The sequence below is a fragment of the Camellia sinensis genome, chromosome 1 (assembly GCF_055761805.1).
Source record: "Camellia sinensis isolate YWXY chromosome 1, ASM5576180v1, whole genome shotgun sequence".
In the NCBI taxonomy this organism is placed as follows: domain Eukaryota; kingdom Viridiplantae; phylum Streptophyta; class Magnoliopsida; order Ericales; family Theaceae; genus Camellia; species Camellia sinensis.
Genome location: NC_138961.1, coordinates 57,819,200 through 57,843,448, shown reverse-complemented (window position 1 = coordinate 57,843,448; position 24,249 = coordinate 57,819,200). Strand labels below are relative to the sequence as shown.

General features: G+C 35.9%; 2 protein-coding genes across 3 annotated transcripts; one reads left to right on the top strand and one right to left on the bottom strand.

Moving 5' to 3' along the window:
• Positions 1–8,871: 8,871 nt before the first annotated feature.
• FSD2 (Fe superoxide dismutase 2) lies at positions 8,872–16,318 on the top strand. 2 transcript variants are annotated; one of them, XM_028212510.2, is made up of 9 exons: positions 8,974–9,167; positions 9,260–9,300; positions 13,530–13,604; positions 14,445–14,633; positions 14,933–15,104; positions 15,215–15,333; positions 15,615–15,641; positions 15,756–15,779; positions 15,907–16,318. In XM_028212510.2, the coding sequence occupies exons 1-9, from the start codon at positions 9,125–9,127 to the stop codon at positions 16,117–16,119; spliced, it is 903 nt and encodes a 300-aa protein (XP_028068311.2). In that variant the 5' UTR covers positions 8,974–9,124; the 3' UTR covers positions 16,120–16,318. The 2 variants fall into 2 exon arrangements, with proteins under 2 accessions (XP_082734166.1, XP_028068311.2); XM_082878040.1 differs by lacking the exons at positions 15,756–15,779; positions 15,907–16,318 and having other exon boundaries at positions 8,872–9,167; positions 15,423–15,641.
• A 2,770-nt stretch (positions 16,319–19,088) lies between these two features.
• On the bottom strand, positions 19,089–24,218 carry LOC114270901 (patatin-like protein 2). The gene is given in 7 exon segments (XM_082878030.1): positions 19,089–19,167; positions 19,275–19,447; positions 19,832–20,134; positions 20,219–20,380; positions 20,478–20,664; positions 20,771–20,952; positions 24,078–24,218. Coding segments are annotated over 7 exon segments (1,227 nt in total).
• Positions 24,219–24,249: the final 31 nt, after the last annotated feature.

Here is a 24,249-nt window from a genome sequence, read left to right as displayed (position 1 = left end):
GTCTTAGCCAGACCGGGCGCCACAATTTCAGGTTCAGACTGAGTTCCTTACAACGTCAGTGAATCATAGCTTAGCCCCAACTGAGCACGCGTGCAGGGCTCGGTCAAAGCCAGCTATGCAAACTTCATGCTTGTGGAATTAGTAGACACATTTAGTCACAATCCCAGGTCTAAGTCTTTACACCACTCTTTGCTTAGTCAAATTCCAAAGACGTTCTTACACGTTTTCTTTACAAGTCAGGTTATTTTCTTCTCAATCAAACTCTTACAAGTTAGCCTGTTTCCTTACAAGTCAAGCCTCACTCCAATAAACCACTAATCTACTTCAGCAGTGTGGCAAACACAAACTTATAATTTTACTACATTTTAAATTTCACTCTGCATTAAGGAGTTCCTAACTTTACCCTACATTGAGTTTTTATTACAACTTCAATTTCACTCTACACTGAGGAGTTCTTAAATTTAGTTCTTATTACAAGTTTAACTCCACTTTGCACTTCACAATGGGTTATACACGCCTCGCCCACGCCTCATTCATTTCAGTTGCACAAGCCTCATTCATTTCAGTTACACAAGCACAGACAATCAAATGAAAACATAATTGCAATTTTATTTATTTAGAAATTTGTACATGAGTTCATTACAGCCATTCAAAATAGAAAACAAAACAAAACAACAAACAAAACAAACACAAACACACAAGGTCTGTCCAAGGCCTTCTTCTTCTTCTTCAAACTACTCCTCTTCACTGGACACAAGGTCTTCTTCTTCAATACCCTCATCAAGGGGGGTCTGGGCCACATCGTTGTCATCGATTTTCACATTACTCAGGTCCAAGTCTGGGAATAGCTCCTCAACTTTACGCTTGAACATTTTCCAACCACTGTCCTAGAACTCAGCCATTTCGTGCTTATAAAAGTCTGACCGCTGGAAGCTCTCAATCACTTCTGCCTCAGTCCTTCCTCCAACAGTCGTCCTCAAAGGACCCGCCCCCCCAAACTCCTCCCTCGCCAAGCTATTGGCGACCGCGCCATCCACTGCCATCTGAAATTCAGCAGACCCTTTGAACTAGTCCACTGCTGCCACATAAAGATTGGGGTAAGCCGCCCTTTCAGAGGCTGCCTAAGCCCTCTCCTCCGCCAACTCCTTATCTAGGGTCGCCCTTTCAACAGTTGCCTTTTTTTCTCTGCCTCCAACTCCTTCTGAAGGCTCTCCTTCTCAGTAGCCGCCTTGGCTCTCTCTGCTTCCAACTCCTTTTGAAGGCTCTCATTCTCCTCCACTGCCTTAGCATGCTCGCCCTTCAGCTCCATTCGCAGACCATCAATCTTCACGTCTGCCTCATCCTTCTGCCTGACCAGCGCTTCATTACTGCTTATCGCCTCTTTATGTCATTCGACCGCGACTGCGCAGGCTTTTTGGGCCTCATCCAACCTCTTCTGCTCGCTAACCAGTTGGAACTCGAGCGACACAACTTGGCGGCGTATGTTCTCCAGCTCCACCTTAACCATTTGCAGCTCAGCGTGGGCACTCTCCCAGTTTGCGCTCTCCTTCTTCAACCTTGCAAGTTGAGCCTTGGCCTCATCTGCCTTGAGCTTTGCAGCCCCAGCCTTTCTCAGTAGAGCCCCTGCTAAGGTGGTTACCTCCATTTGAGCGGAACATAACCCCCTCAGCAGTTCAGCCTCATTGAATCTGGCTGCTGAGCGCAAGGCTGCCTCTTCTACAATCCCCACAAGGCGGTCTGCCCCTGCCCTGGCTGGGCCTTCTTCTCCCTCCAGCAGCCTAGCCACCGCACGAGCCTGGTAGATCGCAGTAGTCAGACTAACTCCCCCTCCTTGGGGTGCAGGACCTCCCTAGGGCTGTTCTTCCTTTCTTGGCTCAGGGCCAGTCACCTCACCTTCTACTTGCATTTTAGGGGCGACCCTCGCGACCCCTGCGGCAATCACCGCCACAATTGGAACGACTTCCATGCCCTCTGAGGCAAGGTCCACCACTTCTGGGGCAATTACTCTTCCTGGGGTCTCCTTCACTTCCACCCACTTCTGCCTCCTTCGCCATACTGGTCTCTTCTGCCCTCACTTCCCTCTTTCTCTTCTGGGCAGGCTCTTCTTCACTCCTCCTCACTCTCCTCTTCTTCTTCACTACGCCAAACACCTCCATCTCCTTCAACGACCTCTCATTCAAAGGATCTATTGGGAGCGGTCGTGACATAAATTCACCTAAGTTTTTTTCCCCCAAGGGTTTGGGTCGCAGTTGGATCCTCTCCCTTGTAACCGGCTTTGGCGGTCGGTCTGCCTGAGACTCTTTGAATTTTTGGGCTTTGGCAAGGATGGTCTGATCCTCCGCCTCTTGAGCCTTCCTCCTTGCCTCCAACTCCGTTCGATCGAGGTCCCCACCACTCGGCTGTGGACCCAACCCTGCCTCAAACAAAGATGACGGCTGAACGAGCTTGTCCCACCTGGGCCATTCCTTCTCCCTCCATTCCTTTACCCTCTTCACCCTCTCCTCTGCTGTTGCTCCCAACTATGGCTCCACAGACTTGGTGGGCACTTTCCAAATGGTGCGCACTCCAACCCCTCCTCTAGCAGATACATAGAACCACCGTGGTCTCCACCCCTTGATCAACGACGGCAGCCCCGCCACCAGCCCTTTCCCTGCCGCTGTCTGCAGAGTGACCCAAGTCTCTTGTTGCCCTGAGGCCTTGTAACATGCGAAGAATTCGTCTACTGTCATAGCCGCCCCTTCGTTCGCCTTCGGCCACGCACTCGCACAGGCCAGTAAGATCTTCCACGCATTGGGCATTAGTTGGCCCGACGCTACCTCCAAACGATTCAGGACATCTACCACCACTTGCGGCAGGGGCAGCCTCAGTCCTCCCTTCAATGCTTCCTCATAAAAGGCAAACTCCTCTGGCCTGGCGTCGGATGGCCTCTCCGTCGACATCGGCAACAACAACTCTATTTCAGCAGGCACCTGGTATTTTTCGCGAATGGCCTCCAAATCCGCTGCAGTAACCGTTGATCTATCTGCCTTTGTATGCCAGTGATCTGGTTCGGCCTGGCTGATTGGCTTTGGAGCTGCTATCATAGTGGAACCATGGGATTGTACCACCGACTCTCCCACCCTCTCCATCCTATATTGCTGTGCTAACTCCACTGCATCATCATCACCAAGTGGATCCACCTTGACATTCGCAGTTTCTTCTTGGGCCATTTCTATGGTATGCTTGCGAATCGCTTCGGATGTAGGTGCAAGGAAGTTGAAAAAGTGTTGCAGAGGTGTATCGCGAGCAACAAAGGAATTCACACTTGGAATATTTTGAGTTTTCGTAAACAAGTAAGTGAATCGAATAATGCCAAAAGCCCACGGTTTGCCCGTATTCCAAGGATCCCAATTAATTTTCGCCAGCTTGAAAACTTTTCAAATCATCCGCCAAAACTGTCTTTTCAAACACCCATAATGACCTATCGTTTCACTTCTGATCTAATACCTAATCTCCCCCCCCCCCGGCGGGATGTTGCTACGTGTACAACCACGATCCACTATCTCCTCTCCTTACCCTATCTTTTCCACTTCAAATCACCACGTGACACGCCGCCTCTCGAGCCCCACGCCCCTCTACCTCACCCTTCGTGGTCGACCCTCCTACTCGGTCACCCTTCGCGGTCGGCCCTCCTTGTGGTCGACCCTCCCATTCGGCCCCCCCTCGCGGTCGGCCCCCCCTTCGCGGTCGGCCCTCCTCGTGGTCGATCCTCCCACTCGGCCAACCTTTGCGGTCGCCCTCCTCGTGGTCGGCCCTTCCACTCGGTCACCCCGCACAGTCGAACCACCTCCCGGTCGGTTCACCCTCTCGGTCACCCCTGCCGGTTGACCTCTATCCTGCCAATCCCTAACACCCTCATCTTCTTCTTTTATATTCCCTTCATTGGACTAAAGCTGCACTCGGGAATGGGGGACTACTGACGTGTATAAGCCCATAAAGGCCATGAATCACTATGAACAACCCAAGCCCATTACTTGGAGCCCAATACATAACCCAGCTGGTGAGGTCCAGGATAGCTGGAATCCAACATGGCACAAAGAGCCAATGACATTCAGACACATGGCAGGTGAAAGATGAGCCACATCAGCAGACAAAGATCTGCAAAGTTATTGCCACTGCACATCACCATTAATGCAGCCCATCACAGCATTTATTACGACAACACCTCTCCGTCGGAACAGGACCCCCTTGCCCTGAACAAGGTAAGCTACAACATAGACTTTCGGCGAGGAGGTCAGGTCGGAAGGGACAGCGAAATGATTACCAAAGGATATAAGCAAACGTTGAAGACAAGAAGAAAGTTAAGCTTTTCTATCTCTAATCTCTCCCTCTACATTGTACATCTCTTCCTGTCTTGCTCGTCGGAGGGTTCACTGGGGGACTACCCCGTTCCCCGTTGAACTTGTTTGCAGGTTATCCGGTGGGCTTGATCATTTGGACCTAGGCTTGAGGAGCTTAGACCAGTCCAATCCATTCACTGGAACAAACTATATCATCAGTTTAGTTAAACAAATTCTTTACCATCCGTTTGAATAGACTTGAATTGCATGTGCATGAATTTAATATTAATAATTTAAATTTAAAATGCATGAATTTAATATTAATAATTTAAATTTAACTACTTATAAATTTTAAAATTGAAGCTAAACCTAATACTCTGCATATAATTGTTGTTTTAGAAATAAGTCAACATATCTGATCCACTAAAAGGTTGACTTTTTTTTTTTTTAGAGTGGGGAAGTCTCAAAACATATTACAAATGTTTTGAGAAGATGGTTAAAAGTTATTTTTTGACTTTTTTTAACTTTTTTATGAGAGAGAAAAGTAGGTTAAAAGCTAAAAAGTGACTTTTAACCTACTTCCCAAAATGGCCAAAGCTTTAGAATGGATCTACGAATTTGAACCCACAAATTTTTGTTTAGTTTAACAAATTCTTTACCATCCGCTTGAATAGATTTGAATTTAAAATGCATGAATTTAATATTAATAATTTAAATTTAAGTACTTATGAATTTTAAAATTGAAACTAAACCAAATACTCTGCATATAATTGTTATTTTAGAAATAAGTCAACATAACTGATACACTAAAAGATTGATTTTTTTTTTTATTTTTTTTAAGTGGGAAAGTCTCAAAACAGAATACAAAGCTTCAGAATGGGTCTACGAATTTGAACCTACGAATTTTCTTTAAGTTTAACAAATTCTTTACCATCCCTTTGAATAGATTTGAATTTAAAATGCATGAATTTAATATTAATAATTTAAATTTAACTACTTATAAATTTTAAATTTGAATTCAATAACTTCATCAGGTATGAAATAACTATATTTGAAATCATGTTCAAGATTCTCATCTAGCTAAAAATATCTTACTGAAGTACATCTCTTTTATCTTATCTTCTTCAATTTATGTTTGTATGTTAGTACCCATACAAAATATAACCCTCGTAAAATTATATTCGTACTCCTAAATTATTTTAAGGTACTTAATATTTTTAATTTTTTAAAAAGAACTCCTTATATGATGTTTTAAAAAAATAATAATAATAATATACTGATGGTACAGTTTGTCCCGGTGAATGGATCGGACTGGTCCAAGCTCCTCAAGCTTAGGTCCAAATGATCAAGCCCACCAGATAACCTACAAACAAGTTCAACGGGGAACGGGGTAGTCCCCCAGTGAACCCTCCGACGAGCAAGTTAGGAAGAAAAGTAGAGTGTAGAGGGAGAGATTAGAGATAGGAAAGCTTAACCTTCTTATTGTCTTCAACGTTTGCTTATATCTTTTGGTAATCATTTCGCTGTCCCTTCCGACCTGCCCTCCTCGCCGAAAGTCTATGCTATAGCTTACCTTATTCAGGGTAAGGGGGTCCTGTTCCGACGGAGAGGTGTTGTCGTAATAAATGCTGTGATAGGCTGCATTAATGGTGATGTGCAGTGGCAATAACTTTGCAAATCTTTGTCTGCTGATGTGGCTCGTCCTTCATCTACCGTGTGTCTGAATGCCATTGGCTGTTTATGCCATGTTGGACTCCAGCTGTCCTGGACCTCACCAGTTGGGTTATGCATTGTGCTCCAAGTGATGGGCTTTGATTGTTCATAGTGATTCGTGGCCTTTATGGGCTTATACACGTCATATACAAACATAACACTTGTACAAAAATTCTATATAGATTGAGTTGGCATCTTGTGATCGTTTCATTTTTAATCAAAACATCCACTATTATCTTTATAATTTCACAAATGTCATTGACACATCATTCTGATAAATTTTTTTATATGAATTTTAACCAGAACATTTAGCCTACTGGCTATGTGGCATCTTTTGTGGTGTGAGGTATGGGGTAGAGGAATAGTTTGATATTCTTTATAGTAGTTAATTTATTTCTCCCACATTACGAGTTAAAAAGTGCCCCCCTTATACCAAATTTCTAGATCCGCCATTGCCCATAATGGATAACTATAATCTCAAATATCTTGATTTTAAATTCACATCCATCCAAACAGGCAATTAAGGTGGATTATTTAGATTATAGTTTTACAAATCAGTGGAAAGTATTTGACACAATTTATTTATTCAATTATATAGTTTCATTAACTTACTTTTAACAAGAAAAATGGTTTTTCTTTCAAAATACTCAAGTGGTATTTTTTTAGTTAACTTTTCCCTTTAAAAAATAGTTGGGTTAAAAAGAAAAATTGTGAGATTTTAGATTTTAAACTTTAAATGAATTATTTACAAATAATTTTAACCCTTCATATTGTACTAACTACAGTGAAATTGAATGATTTTTTTTTTTTAACATGAATTGAATGATCATTCTATTAAAATATTCATTTTTATGTCTAGTTGACTAAAAAATTAATGAAAATAAAATTACAAATAGAATCATTATTCATTATTGTAACTTGTAAGGGAATGATCATTTCATAAGGAAGCCAAAGGAAGGATCATTATATTCTATTTCATCTCATTCTAATTAACCAAATAGAGCATTACAATTTATTCAAAGCATTTTAAGCCATTAATATTACTTACTACACACACATAATAATTTTTAGAATTTGAAAATATCTTAATTCACACATTAACTTTTCATTACTAGCTCTAAGGTAACACACCACTTGTCTGTTTGAATACACACCACAACCCACACCCAAATATCTCCATCTTCAAAACATCAGAAACCTCCATCTTCAAAACACCATAGATCTCCATTGTCGGTGTTAAAGATCTCCATTACTAGCGAAGGGTTTTGTTCGGCCAGTGCATTCTCGTTGTTTCAAATCTCCATCGTCATCGTCATCGTCATCGTCATCGTCGTCATTTTGCAGTTGACTTGACGATGCATTGTCATCATTTCAAATCTCCATCTTTGTTGTCCTCTTGCCATTGTTTCACCGGTGCATTGTCGGTATTGAATATTTTTCATTCTCACCCTTGATTCACACATTGGATTCTCACCTTGATATGTTTTTCCTATATTCTTTTGATTTGGTTACCAATTCAACTTCTATAGCAATTTCTATTTCAAATTTGGCTCAATTCTGGTTGTCTAAGCATAACATCATCGTAAAAAAAATAAAATTGAATATATTCAAAATATTTATGTTGAACAAAATAAATACGTTTATACTTTATATGTTAGCTAATTTTAATTCGTTCAAACTTATTATGTTGAACATATATTAAATTATATATATATATATATATATATATATTGTAAGTGTTAAATACATCTACTTTTTCTAAAAATATAAAAGAAAATACACAAAAATAAATTAAATTATTGAATTAAATTTGAGATATGAAATTTTTGAGGAATTAAAGTATTCCATTTTTTTTATCTGCGAACATTTATAATTTAGTCAACCTTAATAATTTCAACAAAATTATTTCTTCGAATAAAAATAATCAAACATTGTGTAAAAATTCAACTATAATTATCCGAATATGTGACGAACAAAGTCATCTTCCCAACAATTATATAAACAAAATAAACAAAAAAAAAAATCAAAAAATTAAATATTAAACTGACCTTTTTATTATTGCATTGTTCGAAATCAACAATCTCAGCGCCATCCATGGTGTGTAAATCTTCAAAATTAATTAATTTCAATATTCTTAAATCCTAAATCTTCAAAACCAATTTATTTTGGATATTTATATATCTATAAGTGATGATAGTGTGTGAAAAGTGTTTTATATTTTTATATATGAAATCTTTAAATAGGTAGAATACATTTCCATATTGTCCTTAATAGTCTTTTCCTTTGAGGATATTATTAGAACATAAATTTAATTTGTTAATGTTGTGTACTAAAAGGATTAGTAGTATGTAAATAAAAATTTCCTAATATAAGACTCCATAATAATTATAAGGGTAAATTACACTTTGCACTCTTTATGTTTTATCACTTCTCACTTTATCTCTTCAAGTTTATTCTTTTTCCCATTTTGTCCTTTCATATTTCAAGTTTTTCTCACTCTACTCTTAAAACTAACTTCTATTTAAAATTAGATAGAAAATATCACAATAACTGTTATATAATATAAAAAATATATTATTATATTAAATTTTAAGTTTATATTAAAGGTGTGAGTCATATATAATAAAATATTTTTATGTCACATAACCGTAAATGTGTTGTTTTTTGTCTAATTTTAAATAAAAGTTAGCTTTAGAAGTAAAATGAAAAAAAGTTGAAAGATGAAGAGCTAGAATGAAGAAAAAAAAAAAAAAAAAAAGCCAAAATAAAAAAGTGACAAAACATACAAAGTATAATTTATTCTAATTTTAAAAGCTAACTTCTAACTTTTTTTTCAAATGGGGCTTTGAACCTACATAAAAATTAAAATGTTTTACAGAATTTCCTTTCCCTAATATAAAAAATTTTCTTTAAAATGTTTTATATGTAAAATACAATTTATATTCTTTGTTTTGGGAATTTATCAAGGCAATTAGAAATATTTTGGCTTTTAATTGACAGCACAGACTTAAGATTCGGCGCTGGCCGTGTCTCATGCATCACTTGGTCTCCCACTCCTCTCCTCTCCTCTCCTCACATCCTAGAATTCAGAGATGGCTGCTACTTCGCTAACTTGCGCACTCCTTCCTTGTCAAGGTCTCCATTGATAACCCCCTGAATTAACACATTCTCTCTCTCTCTCTCTCTCTCTCTCTCTCTCTCACACAGTTTTGTTGGTTGCATAACAGGTGGGTCAAATCGGAGGAGCTTGCTGTGGAGGAAGAAACAGGTCAGCTTATTTATTTATTTATTATGCATTTCATCGTTCTGAATTTGTGGGTGTTGCAAAACTGTCATTTATCTTTTACCAACTATGCAATAAAAATTGCACTACATGACTTGGGACTGCACGTATGATGTTTGATGAAATGTTCCTGTTGGATTGAATTTTGGACACTACCAAATTTTATGCTTCGTATTTGTTCTCTGTTTCTTCAATTCGCTCCTTACTTGATACCTTGATGCACATAATATTCTTTGCCTCAAAAAACAAAGCTTCATCACCTAAACAAAATGGAAAAGGAAAAGTTGCCGTGTGTATGTGCAATCGCTAATGCATTTGGCTCCTATTGGGGCTCAAATATAACATCAAATGTGTGTAGAACTAGAACTGCTTTGTTTTTGCTAATTATTTCTTTGCAAGTTATTGGAAAATAAATGTCCTCCTGATGACAAGTATGGCTTTGTTTCTGTCAATTTCTCTTTCTTTTGGTGTTTGTGGTTTTAGTTTCTGGACCAATCGTAATAAGGTCAAAGACTTCAACTAAAAATTTAGAATAAAATTCTATCTTGTCTGGATCAGAATAAAACACCAGTATATGGTCTTTGCCAAAAGATAGACTGATTTAATTTGTACTTTTCTATCCGTTTTCCCATAGAATTTTGGCTAGTTTAGAGTGTTTAAACAACCATTGGGGATATCGTTGTTGATTAGAAGAAGGGTTATGTACACCAAGACCCCCTATCAACTATTTCTAAATATCACCTTACCCCTTTATCTATGAACCCGTACATTTTAACATCCTCAACTATAAAAAAAATAATACTTTCACCCCCTGTAGACTACCTCCAAAAGGGGTGTATTTGTACTTTTTTCGTCTGAGGCGCTATGCTTATAACAGTGGTGTCAGTTGACACTACTGAGTTTCAAAAAAATTTTGAGTACAAATTTTTATCCAAAATTGTTGACTATTTACACAATGAACCCAGTGGGTCTATCAAAAGAAAAAAAAAAAAAAAACCCATTATGAAAACTTTAGATATTGACCACACTCATTGGGCCCAAGAAAAAAAACTCACTCTCACTATACATATACAAACAAAATCAAACTTTATTAAGAAAGTTTAGCACTCTACAAACAAACCCACCGTTTGTTTATTCTTCTTGGTCCCAATCTTGATTCCAACGTCGATAATCATTTGGAACGGCAATCACAATTTTTGGTCCTTTGGTCCTTAAATGTGGCACCACCAGGGTCATATTTCTTTTACTCAAGACATTTCTCTGTGTATGATTCAATTGTGTTGATGAGTTTTTGTCAATATTTAGGATTTGACAAGAAAAAAGACTAGGGGTTTTTTTTTTTTTTTGGGGGGGGGGGAGTTTTGAGATTTTGGGGTTTATAGTTTTGTGATGTTCCTTTGTGTTGTGCAAAATGCACTCTACACTTATTTTAAATTGACATTATTTTGGATTACTTATGTCAATATAATTGGGAATATATGAAATTTACAAAGTATCATATGAATGTTAATGTTGTTCGGTTGTGTAGAACTAAAAATATGATATAATGACGTTGATGATGCTTAGGTAAATGAACTCGCTAAACGGAATTTTTGGCTACGCCACTGCTTTTCGTAGTTTAGGGGGTCAATATGTACTGGTCTATGAAGCACCGACATGTCCCCAAGGCCTGCGTACAAGTGTCGGATATGGACATGCGTCGGACACGCTATGGACACGTGTCCGACACTCTCTAACATGTCCCTTTTTTTTTTTTTTGAATTTTTCCAGTTGGACATGCCGTGGACACGCAATGACACTTTCCGGACATGCACGAGGTGGATCAAAGAAGCCCTAACCTATTGGAGAAGAGAGAGAGAGAGAGAGAGAGAGAGAGAGAGAGAGAGAGGGTAAGATCGATTGAAGGAAGAAGCCCCAACCTATTCAAAAGAGATCAATCGAAGAAATCCTAAGGTATTTTTCTTCGTCTTCTGTGTTCTTCTTCTTCTTCTCTTCGTCTTCTTTTCTTCGTGTTCTTCTTCTTCTCCTCCCTTCTCTATTTCGCGTCCCTTCTTTGTTTCTTCTCTTCGTCTTCTCTAATTTTTTCTCTCCCTTTTCTGATTTCACCTCTCCTCTCTTTCATTTCTCTCTTCTTCTTTTTTTCTTTTTCTACCTCTTTTCTGATTTCATCCTCTTTCATTTCTCTCTTTTTTTTCTTTTTTTTCTGTCCTCCTCTACTTTCCTAATTTCTCCCCTCCCTTTTTTTTTTAATTTTTTTTTAAATTTTTTTTTATTATTTTTTTATCCTTATTTTTGTTAAACCTAAAATTCATAGAATAAATTATTTTTATTTAAAAAAACTCAATTTTTATTAAAAAAATTTAGGAAATGTGTTTATTAATTTTATTATTATTGCAATTGTATAGGAACCGATGATTCTTTTTTTTTTTTTATAGTATATTTTAGACATATAATAAATAAATAAAATTATATATATATCTATTAAACGTGTCCCCAATGTGTCGTGTCTCCCATTTTTTGAAAATTTGCGTATCCGTGTCATGTCCCGTGTCTGTGTCTGTGCATCATAGGTACCGGTTCATCAACAAGGGGCGTAAAGTGATGTGCGCTAATAGTTGAGGGATTCTTAGTGTAATTAACCCTTAGAAGAATCAATCCTTTGTTTGGCAACTTAAAGAGGGTAGCTCTAATTTGTATTTATTTTCAGTCAAGTCCTTTTAAATGTTCAAGTCAAATGGAAGAAAGTTTATGCTGAATGATGTTTCTATTATTAACTTGGATTTGGATCCAGCATACCAAATGGCCAAGCTTATGATTGCAAAGTGTAAAACGAAAATAAGAATGCATTTAAGAAGTCATTAGCAAACCTCTAATGTATTTGAGTAATATAGAGATGATGGAAGTGGTTTCTTCGAGCTATTATTGTATGAGAAGATTGAATTGAGAGCATGTGTGGAAGCAAGTTTAAAGCCAGTTGAATGCTCTTAAAAGTGGAAATGTATGGCTAAGGACATCAGAATTATTAGGAGTCTTATTGTCTAGTTCTTTGATTTGTTATGGCATTGCAAAAGATGGAATGGTTTGTTTAATTTGCTAACACTAGAGCTTGAAAATCATAATTTTCACTATAGTTAATTTATCCATATTTGTCAAGTGGCTGAAGTGCGGTAAATCAACCATTGTAGACAGAATCTTCTTTTAGCATTACCTTTTTGAATAACCTATTGGAATCATACTCTCTTCTCTATGTTTGGTTAAAATGAAAAATCAAAGAATGAAGACGGGGAGGGATGGAAGGAAAATACCTTTTATGATAATAGGAATAAGGGGACAATATGGGCTCACCAATTTTACTCTCCAAAAATGGGTGGACAATATGGGCAAAAGGCTTCCTCTCTTTTAAAAATGTGGTATTACTTTTCCATCATTCAATTTTTTGTTACTTCTTCAATAATAAAAGGTAAAATTATAAAACAATATGCTACGTAATAGTCTTTTCCCCTATTGCCCTCCATTCCTCATTCACTTCTACTATTAACCACTTTGGAAAGATCCCACAATCCATTCTTTTCGTTCTTTTACCAAACATAGCATTGGTTGTAAAATTCAAATTCTCGCTATTGAAAATTATCCCCATTTGTTGTCCTGATGTTTAGTGAATATGATTGCAGATGAAATAGGTGATTCTAAGGTTTTATGATAGAAATAGTATTCACCTTATACACAAAATTTTAAAATTCCTGTAGGACAAGAAACTTGTACCTAGTGCACAAGCTTCCTGCTTACAGCAGAATCTAGAATTTGTGAGAGGTAGTGAAGCCCTACCCCCATTTTTCTTGTAGAGAGACTGATTCTTGTGACTTGAACTTGTTCCACAATGTTGTGTGCAGAGAACACTTACCATCACACCAGGTCACGGCCTCATAATTATAACAGATTGTTCTCCAAGAAGCAACAGATTTCAATAAAATTTATTTATTTGTTTGTCTCTCTCTGAGGCAATTGAATAGTGTTATACTAGCAATATTCATGTACTAATTATTTTTTAAGGAAGTCCAGATTCTACTTGTTTACAATTCAGATTTACCTTATGAGTTTTTGATACTGTTGCAATTCCAAATATAGAAAGGAAAGTTCATGTTTCACATCTTCTAGAAAGCTGCCAATACTGGGACTAGCTTACAAACCATCAGTAACTCTTCTATCTGTTGCAGAGAAAATGTCTGAGGAAAGCTGGTCCTGTTATGATAACTGCCAAACTTGAACTGAAGCCTCCTCCATACCCTCTGGTAAGTACTTTTCTGACGAATGGTTAAAAAGTGTAAACAAGCTAAACTATATGTGCTTTAATTAGCTATATGACAGTTTATGGGCTCTATTTTGATTTAGATTTCAAAGAGTTTTGGGGATTAGACCCGGTTCTGCCTGCTTTTGGAGTCACTGGGTTAGACTTCAGTTTGCTCCGTTGCACAGCACTATTTCAATTTAGGGGGTAAACTAATAAAGTTGGATGGCATATGTGGTTGATTAAGTTTGGCATGGTGAACTTGGATTGACTTCAAACCTAGGACCAATTATGCTTTTCTGAGCATTGTATGTGTGCCTTTAGCATTGCTTCCCTAACCAGGCTAGTTTTCAGTGTAATTGCACTCTCATTGCATTTTCTTTTTCATGATTGCCTATTCAGTCATTCTCCTAATATGGTGTGTGATTAAACAGAACCAACCTTAGGGATTGTTTAGGCAATCATGAAAAAGGACCAGGTCAGGCCCACTTCCAATAAATTGTCTTCCTTTTCTTTTCCTTTTTTTTTAAACAACCCTGCCTTTATATGAAGTTAAATAGGTTTTGGCCACTTTTATCAAACAAAGGTGGGTCCAGTATACTTTTACAATTTATTTACCAAATACTTTAAAGGTTTTAAACCAGTTAAGTTGTGGCTTCCAGAACTGGTTTTCATTCTTTCCAAACAGGCTTTTAGCTTACCTCTGATAAATTTCTATAAAGCCTCACAGGAGTCAATAAGTACTTGTCCTGTATTTCTCAAACATTTAAGCTTTTGTTGATAACTTCGAATATTTTTTGTTTAATCATGATTGTATATTTATTCTTTGATGGATACATGGCAGAATGCTTTAGAACCACATATGAGCCGTGATACACTGGAGTACCACTGGGGGAAGCACCATAGAACTTATGTAGAGAACTTAAACAGGCAAATAGTGGGAACAGAATTGGATGGAATGACATTAGAAGGCATAATCATTGCTACATACAACAAGGGCGACCTCCTTCCTGCTTTCAATAATGCTGCACAAGTATGAAACACACAACTCTATTTTCTTTTGTGCTTTTTCAAACTATTTGAGTCCATTATCTTCTTTCTTTCTCTTTAGACAGATCTCTTACCATTAGAATTAGATATTTGTCAAGTCCATTCAATGAAACCCTTCTTAGTTAATTAGTGGACATGTTTTATGACAATTTTCCTGATTTTCGTGAGATCCATGCTGGTTCATTAAATTTTATCCGCTTGGATGTAGGTATTGATAAATCACTTTTGACGAACTTCTTTTTGAATTCATGGTTGCAATTTTGACCTTCTACACTTTTGCAGGCATGGAATCATGATTTCTTCTGGGAGTCTATGAAACCAGGTGGTGGTGGAAAGCCATCCGGAGAACTCCTAGAATTGATTAATAGAGATTTTGGTTCTTTTGAAGGATTTGTTAGAGAGTTCAAAGCAGCTGCAGCCACACAGTTTGGTTCTGGTTGGGCATGGCTTACATGTGAGTGGTTGGTTTTTCCTATACACAACACCCCTCTCACCCAACTATAAACAACCTGCATTAGCGAACGAATAGAAATTGACTGATAGTCCTGTTTTGTTTTCTTCTAGACAAAGCCAACAGACTTGATGTGGGAAATGCAGTAAATCCTCTTCCGTCGGAGGAGGACAAGAAGTTAGTGGTGGTGAAGAGTCCCAATGCCGTGAACCCCCTTGTCTGGGATTATACAGTAAGTCAGTACAACTGATCAAATGCCCTTCTATTCTTTTTCTATCTTTTGGGTGATTTACAAGTCTTCTATCCATAACTTGTGCACAGATTTCTTTCTTTTTTCTTCTTTTCTTTTTGGGAGGTGGGGAGTTGCAAACACTTGTGCCAACAGGGCTTGATAAAGTAGATTGAGTGGTAGGAAATACCACTCAAGTTAAGAGCTGGTGATATTTTATTTCTGATTATAAAGAAGTTTGGTTCCGAGAATCTCATGATATTATTAAAATTCATTTTCTGCAGCCACTACTTACTATTGATGTTTGGGAGGTAACCTACTTACACTTGATTTGAAACTTTTTATTTTTTATTTTTTATTTTTATTTTAAGAATGAATTTTAGCTAATTACTAATTTAATTCTGTGATGTGATTCATTGTCACAGCATGCTTACTACCTTGACTTTCAGGTAAGGTTTGAATTGATTAAACATGATATCAGTTTTTTTTGCCATTTATGACAGGTTCAGTTTTGTCCTGTTTTCATGAACTTTTGAACATATAATAGCATAACAGCATTACTGATGTTTCTCACAGAATCGACGGCCTGATTATATATCAACCTTTATGGAAAAGCTTGTATCTTGGGAGGCAGTCAATTCTAGACTGGAAAAGGCAAAGGCTCGGGCTGCTGAGAGAGAAAGAGAAGAAGAGAAGAGGAAAAGAGAGCAAGAAGAGGGGAATGCAGCAGGCAATGAAGTTACAGAGATGTACTTGGATAGTGAAATAGATGATTCGGAGGCTGAATGACTTCTGGTTTTGTTTGTCTGCAAAGGCATTAGCGTATGAAAGTCAGTTAGCTATCTTCATTTTTTGATTAAAGATTGAGAAATAGAGTTCACTTGGAGTTGTGCAAACAATATTTCTATGCTTCGGGAATAGGGTTTTGTACTAATTGTTTTTTCTGTTGTTAATAGCTGCAATTTAATGGACATCTTACGTTGAGTCATCTTTTCCTCCAAAATTTGTCATATACGAAATTGAGCATTAAGCAAAAATCCCTTAACTAAACTTTTTATATATTTTAAAATATGCTTAAAATTTTAAGCTGTATGAATTGTAGCTATCAAACACAATTTATTTTCATTGGTTATCAAACACCATTTGTAAAATTTTCAAGCCACAAGAACTCCTTGACAATTCGAAGAATTATTTAAATCATGTTTGAACAAGAAACATGAAATAATCAAAGATCACATTGGAAGAAGAAAGAAATTGAAAAGACAAATTAAGGCGAACAATTTATATGTTTTGACCAAATTAATTTAGTTAATACTTTCTTGGAAGATCGGAACAATTGAAATGGCAAGATATCTGTGCAAATAAAAAGCATCTAGCTCATTAAAACGTTGAATGTTTCCAATCTCTGAAGCTGAAGACTAACAATGTCATCTGTGAAATATATGGAGTTAGGATAGCACTCGGGAACACACAAGCCCAAGCATGCTTAGAATAGCTGTTAGTTACCAAGGAACGGAGCATTACCAGCCAAGCTATTCATTCACAACTACTAGGTTGAAAACCTTGAATCCTACAGTCACTCGCTGTTCTGAATTATCATCATCATCATAATCATTAATGTAAAAATATCAGTTGAAAATCCTTTGAACCTGCAATATATCACCTGAATATAATGTTTCCACAACATGGTTCTTAACCAAATACCGGCTGAGTGAATGAGAAGATGCACACACATGCAATCATTTTCAACTCTGGACAGGGTGTGCTACTGCTAATATCGCACGATTTTAATCAACCATATCCACCTAAAACGTAGAACATGCCTTTGCATTATATAAAATCGACTTAAACCATCTATGAAAGCCCAATTTTTATCATTTGATTTAATGAAAGACCCAGTGTATGATATCGTAGATGATCATAACCTCACAGTGACGAGGAGCCACAGCAAGTGTGGCAGATAGTATAGCCCCAGCAACGTAATTCTCTAATTTTTGGCTGCTTGGGAGCTCAATGAATGCAGGGAGATGGATGACACCCTTGCCATCTTGTTGGGATTAAATACGGTTATGATCAAAGTATCATCAACCATCCATGGGATGAACCAGTACAAGGTTTGTTCTTGTTACCACTAATATTGGGCATGAGAAACTTCAAGTTTGACACCTTTCTGTTGGTGATAGTGTAAAAACTGTGAGTCTAGTGGCAGTGGTCTTGTTATGAATCTTGTTGTTGTGGAGCGGTGACTACCACAAGTAGTGGAAGTTCATGAAGAAGATTGGAGCGGTGCTTGGAAGGTTGTGGTGGCAGAGGGCAGTGCGATGCCATATCTTGCAAACTATGGTGAAGCGGATGTAGTCAGAGAGGGCGACTAACTTACTTAAAATTTGATCCAGAAGGTTCTTAGGAAGCCGTGCTCACTCTGATCTTGCCTTGATTTTTCTCTTTGTAACTGGATTAGATGATGCCATAATGTTGGGTATTGTGGACCTGATAAGTACTGAACATTAGACCCTAGATCCAATGTGGTGGCCATTCACATACAATTAAGAAAAATAATCTTTTGGAGACTGAATGGCAGAGTTAGCTATTCATGTGCAGTGTAATTTTTCTGTCATTGTAGCAACTGTTTGGTTAACAAATCTACCTCCCCTTTCAATCAAGAAACATTCCTTTTCTGTTGAATGTAGTCAATACTTGTTCAATTTATGCAGAAACCGAGCCATTTATTGAGGCATTTAACAAAATTAAATAAATAATTATTGGTTAATATGGGCATTATTTGCCAGTCCAAAAATTCTATTCCTCAAGTTTGTGAATTAATGATGAGTAGGATGCGCTTGGGTGCCATTATCAACTCTAAGAATGAGACGAAAGCCACTGCATGATGTGCCATGTTTGGGATTAGTACATCATGTCACGTCCCGCCAAATTACCTAGACAAAATTGCCTATCAAGAGGAAGTCTCAAAGAAAGGAGGCTAATGAAATATTTTGGAATCTCCTGGAAGACTTGAGAAAATATGGGAATATAATACATAATTCTATAATGTACATAGAAGGATCTAAGGTTTTAGAGCATTCAAATGAAGATTGGAGGTATGGAAGCAATAGAAACTTCTAAAACCTCCTAGAGAAATAGAGGTGGTAAAAGACCTTTGCACCTACTTCTAGATGTTTGTATAGATATTTTTATAGAGGATTCTAGAACCCTCTCGTAAGATAAGGAAAGCGTCCATTAGAAACTCTTTCCATAATCCTTTTCTTGTATGTTCTGAAATATTTTGGAAAAGGCCTAAGATGCCTATAAATAGGAGAGGGGCTCATTTGCTCCATCCACCATCCAAGAGTTGTACAAGTTTTCTCAAAGGGAATACAAACGCATTCTCTCAAACTCTCTGTGTCTTTTTACTTGTCTTTTTTTGCAAACTTGTGAGTTAGGCTGACTTAGCATGACCAAGTAAGACTTGTGATTGTCTAAGTGTCGCACGGATAGCTTGAAAATAACCAAGGCCGTGACAATCAACTAACTGAAGGCTTCGAGCATTGCATATCCAAAGGATACATCATACATCACAAGATAGAACAAAAATAATTGTTTTGTAAATTATTTGTATTAGTGTAAACTATTTGCACTCACTATCACTACTGTGATGTGATTTTTTCATACTGATTTTTTCATACTGATGATTTATGAACGAAGACCCAAATTACAAACAAATAATGAGCTCCCCGCCCATAAATTACACAAAATCTCTATTAGTTGGGCTTTGCAATTCATCCTTGTGGCGATCTTAAGCCGCGAAGCTGCTTCTCCCTAGACAGTATTTTCGCCAACCTATATAGAGATTAACCAACAAATATAACAATAATTAAAATAATTGTGCTTTTTTTTTTAAAGTTGAATAGAGATTGTCAGATACTTGCAAGATTAAAATTTAGTACCTTATGAGAGCCTCCTCATTAGTACCCTGATTAGAAGGTTCATATAAACCGGTCTCTAAATTCACACATGAAACTGGCTTTTTCAACAATCTCTCACCAACTTTCACAAGATCCTCCAAGTTCTCCTTGGTTGCAATATCAACGGAAGATACTTGCCCACTTAATGTGTCATCCTACATTTTTTTTACTCAATTAATAGCCATCTTTAGACAGTTTACATCTAAATTATGTGCCCATTTGTCAAATGTCTTTTCACTATCTTGATTTTTTGGGTTATTTTTGTTTGTAAATGTACTTTGATGCATTTTTTTTTTTCATTCAATTTTTTTTTTTTTTTTTTTTGCACCTTTTAGTCTAGAGAAACCTCAAAAGTAAAAACATTTTGACAATTCTCAAAACATTTTGGAAAATACATTTTGCAAACAAGGTCTAATTAGCAAGGAAAGCTAAAGAAATAGAAAGAATCATATGCAGTATATAGTCTTTTCTTGAATTGTCTTTCATTTTGACATTGATTCTCAAATTGTATGACATGTTGAGCATGGTTGCGTATATACCTGAATTCTGAGGTAATTATTTTCAAAGTGAAGAGCTTGAAAGATGGTAGAAATGTGTAAATCCATGATATCGCCACTGGCTTCAGTGAATACATCGACTAGTGGAGTGGAAGCACTATTAGTCAACCACCCCAAAACACCCCATTTAGCTGCGTCTTTGGCGTTGTATTTCTCATCTTTTTTTGCTGAGCCCGTTCCTAGTGATAAAACTAGGAATTTGCCATGATTTGTCGACTTTATCGGGAAAAAGTCGCTACGCTCTCGGTTAATCTCCTTTGCCACTTCACCAATCGCAACTAGAGTCTATAACAAATGAATTGAAATTTGGGGAGAGTATTTTAACCAAGAAATCTACATTAATTATTTATCAACAAATTATGTATTTACCGGATTGTTCGCTACAACTCCGCCATCAACAAGATTGAATTGTCTTGCTTTCCCTGAAGAGTCCTTTGTTTCAAAACCATGTGGAGGAAGATAAGTTGGTGCAGCAGAAGTTGCAATGCATATATCTGAGAGTAAGGCATTTAGGCTTGGATTTTTTTTCACCTAAAAGATACAAGCATAATATCGATATAAGAAGACTAAAAAATTGACACAAGTAAGAATAAAACTATGTATCAAAGATATGTATATATATTAAAACCTCATAGGTAGAGAAGATGGTTGGCTGTAGTAGCTTGATGTCAAAAGTTGGAACCACAACATTGGTCAATGTATGGTTCAACCTTGTGTTTCCAAGCATCTCTTTAACGAGACAATGGAGATACTTGCCATCATACATTGGTCCTGACAAAGCTCTTATTACCTTTGTAGCATTAGCAAATGAACGTCTGTTGCTTGAAAAATGGTGGTATGTTAGCAAACAAATACTATAGAGAAAGCCCAACTGCATAAAGGAATTCAAGAGAAAAAGGACACAAATGTAAGGAATTTCACCTCTTCTGAGGGAAGATTTTGGGACAATGATCAAGATAGAAGGCCTTGATGTCTTTTGCAGCAAACAATGGCCGATTCTTTTCATTTGGGGCAGTCAACATTGCTGTGACTAGACCACCTGTGCTTGTCCCTGCAATCACATCAAAGTAGTCTGCAATTCTTGCATCTTCACCATCTAATTTCTACACATGGGCATGATTAGGACTAGTTAATATTAAATAAAAAAATAACTAGAAACTAAAAATAAATAAATAAATAAATAAAATAAAAATGGATAGTATGTTGGCATAATGATGGTTACAACACTTGGGTGCTCTGATGCACTGCTAAAAGAAAATTGAGAATTGAGTGTTTTAGCCTAACTCGTTTATTAATCCTGTTTGAATCTAGATTCAAACTCAGATTGAACATACAATCACAAAAGTTTAAGCTCAACTTGTTAAATATTATTCTACCTCGAGCTTAGCTCAAAACTCAAAAAAGAAATAAAATTCACATTGTTAAATACACTGTAAATATTACCTTATTATTATTATATAATTTGAGCACAATGCAGATGTTAAAATTCAGGATTTAACAGCGGATACAGGACAAAATGGGACCTAATTTTTTATGTAAAGTGATGTCAATTTTGTGATGTTTGTTAGTGTACAATACTCCAAGAAAATGTTTGGGACCTCTAAAAAATTCTCACAATTTGACACAATGCAATAGCATGATAGGTGTCACACATCTAACTATATAAGGCCTAACTCCGTTTCTATATCATTACGAGTAAATTTAAGAGTCTAAACTATGAGTATATGGGAATCTAGTTTTAGTGATGCCATTCAACTCATGGGCTATGGGCTACTGGAGGGAATGCTTAATGTTTGCAATAATACTGAACTAGTTAGGGATGAGTAAGGAATCTGTGAAATCCGTAATCCGATCCGGTTCAATCCAATCCGATAGATTTGGATTATTTTTTGAGTCTATGGTTCGGTTCCGGATTGAAAAATTAAAAATTCGTTGTTCACGGATCGGTTCCGGATTGAACTCCACGGTTCCGGATTGAAACCAATCCAGACCGTATACAAATAGCCTATATTTATATTATATACCCTCCTGCATAGTATCTTCTCTTATTCTATATAAAACCTAAACCCAAATCCCGTGTAGTATTTTCTTTTATTACTTTTGTTTGTTGATTTTTAGTTTTAACTTGTAATGGTCTAAATATTTATGGTGAAACCTGTTTTCTTATGGTTGTTTGAATTCTATAACAGTATGTCGCTATTATGGAAAGGCCCATTGCTATTGTGGAACTAATATGATGCTATGTTTATATTTTTATGAAATTAAAATGTTCTATATTTTTTTTTGTTATTTAATTATATAAATCTGTGGTCCTAAACCGATTCAATCAGTGTTTAAATTGATTGGTTCGGATTGGTTCCACTATTATATTTATTTTATTTTAGAAAAACACAAAACAAAAAATTAAAAATAAAAACGCAATTAAAGAGTGATTATTTTTTCTTGTAAATGATGTTCAACATTCAACCAATGAACTTGACTGGGATTTTCAAACTGCACTTGGTGTATGCTACAAGAACACCAAATTTCACTTCTCTGTTTCAATTTTACGTAACTTTATTCAACTCCGTTTGGCAATAAATTATTTTTATCTATAAATGTCAAAAGTAAAAAGTCTATTTGGTTTGGCTAAATAAATAACTTCTCTGTACATTTTTTTGAGAACCTCTACAGATTATTGTGAGCATGATTTTGCCTTTAGAGCCTGTTTATTTTTAGAGGTAGGTTGGGTGAGATTGTTACTGAGAAGACTGTTAATAAGAACATTAAGAAAAATTGTGTTTGATTGATAATTAGTGGATTAACAATAGTTCATGTTTGTTTTGAGAGATAGAAGCGGGATTAATCATGTAAAATTTCACGAATACCCTTATTGCATTACTATCAAATTTTGGCTTATACCAACTAATATATGCATTACATATTTTAATAGTAAAAATATATTTTATAAATATTAAAATTATATTTTAATATTAAAAATTATATTTCATAAATATATATATATTTTTTGGTACTATTTTATTTTTTTAATATAATTTCTTTTGGTATAAATATTATTATACTATTATATTTTTATATTAAAAACTATTTTTATATTAAGTTATTTTGATATAAAGAATGGTGGAATAATTATATAAAAAATGATAATAAAAATAAATAAATAAATAATTAACTATACTAATCAAGTTAATCAAGTAGAGTAGTAAATTAGGTACGATAATAGAGGGCAAAACGGTAACCCCTTTTAATCTCCAAGGATTATTTTTCTAATACAATCTCCTATAATGGACTACTAGTCTCATCTACAAAGGTCTATTATAATCCTAGGGTATGTTTGATTGGAAGGATTAAAGCATGGGATTGGGATTATTAATCCGTGGGCCCAATCATCCTATGTTTGTTTTGACACTTTGGTTTAGGATTATTAATCCAATGGATAATTAATCCAAAAAATTTGTAGGATTATTAGTAATGGGGTAGGGATGGGATAGTTAACACCACACTAATTTGATAGGATTATTAATACTTTACTAATAGTGAAGTGAATCAAACATGACCCTAAGGTATTATGAATTCCCTTTCTCATTTTGCAAACAAATACAATATTAATAAATTCCACATACATCTTAATCTAATCTCATCTCTTATAACCCAAAACAAATGGACCCTTAATATTTTGAGGACGTCCATGGTGTCTATCTGATTATGTTAACAACACCTCAACATTATTTTTATTTACTAATTACTTGCAATATCACCGACGACAAATTTTTATTTATTTATTTTTTAGGGATAGTCACGTGAAGGTCCTAATAAGTGGACTTATTATTTAATAGGTCCTATAAGAAAAATTTGTCATAAAAAAAAGTTATTAATTGTAAGTTTTATCGACAATTTATAAAAATTATGACAAAAAAATCATTAATTATCAATGTTTAGAGACATATATACAAACATGATCACAAAAAAATTATTTTCAAAGACAATTTTACCAAGACTTATTTTCAACAGGACTTGATGGGAATTAAGTCCAACTATTATGACCTATTGGTAGTTTACTCTTTTTTTTCTTTTTTTTTTTAAAATAAAGTTCACTAAATAATTTGTGAAGCTAAGCTTAAAAAGAAAAAGAAAAAATTAAATTGTGGAAATAATTTTTTTTGTCGAGGAGTGTTAATTAATCAAATTTATATAATTTCTTGAAAAAATGCAAAGAGGGAACACATACCTGAAGTTGGGCTTCAAGAAAATTGAGAATAATGCTGGGAATAATGCCTCTAATTCCACCACCATCAATAGATAACACAGTCCTTAACTCTCCATATTTTTCGGATTGAATTTGAAAAAGATGCGAACTTGTTCTCTCCATTACAAAATCAAAAAATCAATAAGACTACGAT

Excerpts from the sequence above, each read along its gene's own strand:
- FSD2 (XM_028212510.2), top strand. The coding sequence starts at position 9,125 with ATGGCTGCTACTTCGCTAACTTGCGCACTCCTTCCTTGTCAAG. Across the intron at positions 15,105-15,214 it reads TGGTTGGGCATGGCTTACAT|ACAAAGCCAACAGACTTGAT; the intron begins GTGAGTGGTTGG and ends GTTTTCTTCTAG. Across the intron at positions 15,642-15,755 it reads TTACTATTGATGTTTGGGAG|CATGCTTACTACCTTGACTT; the intron begins GTAACCTACTTA and ends TCATTGTCACAG.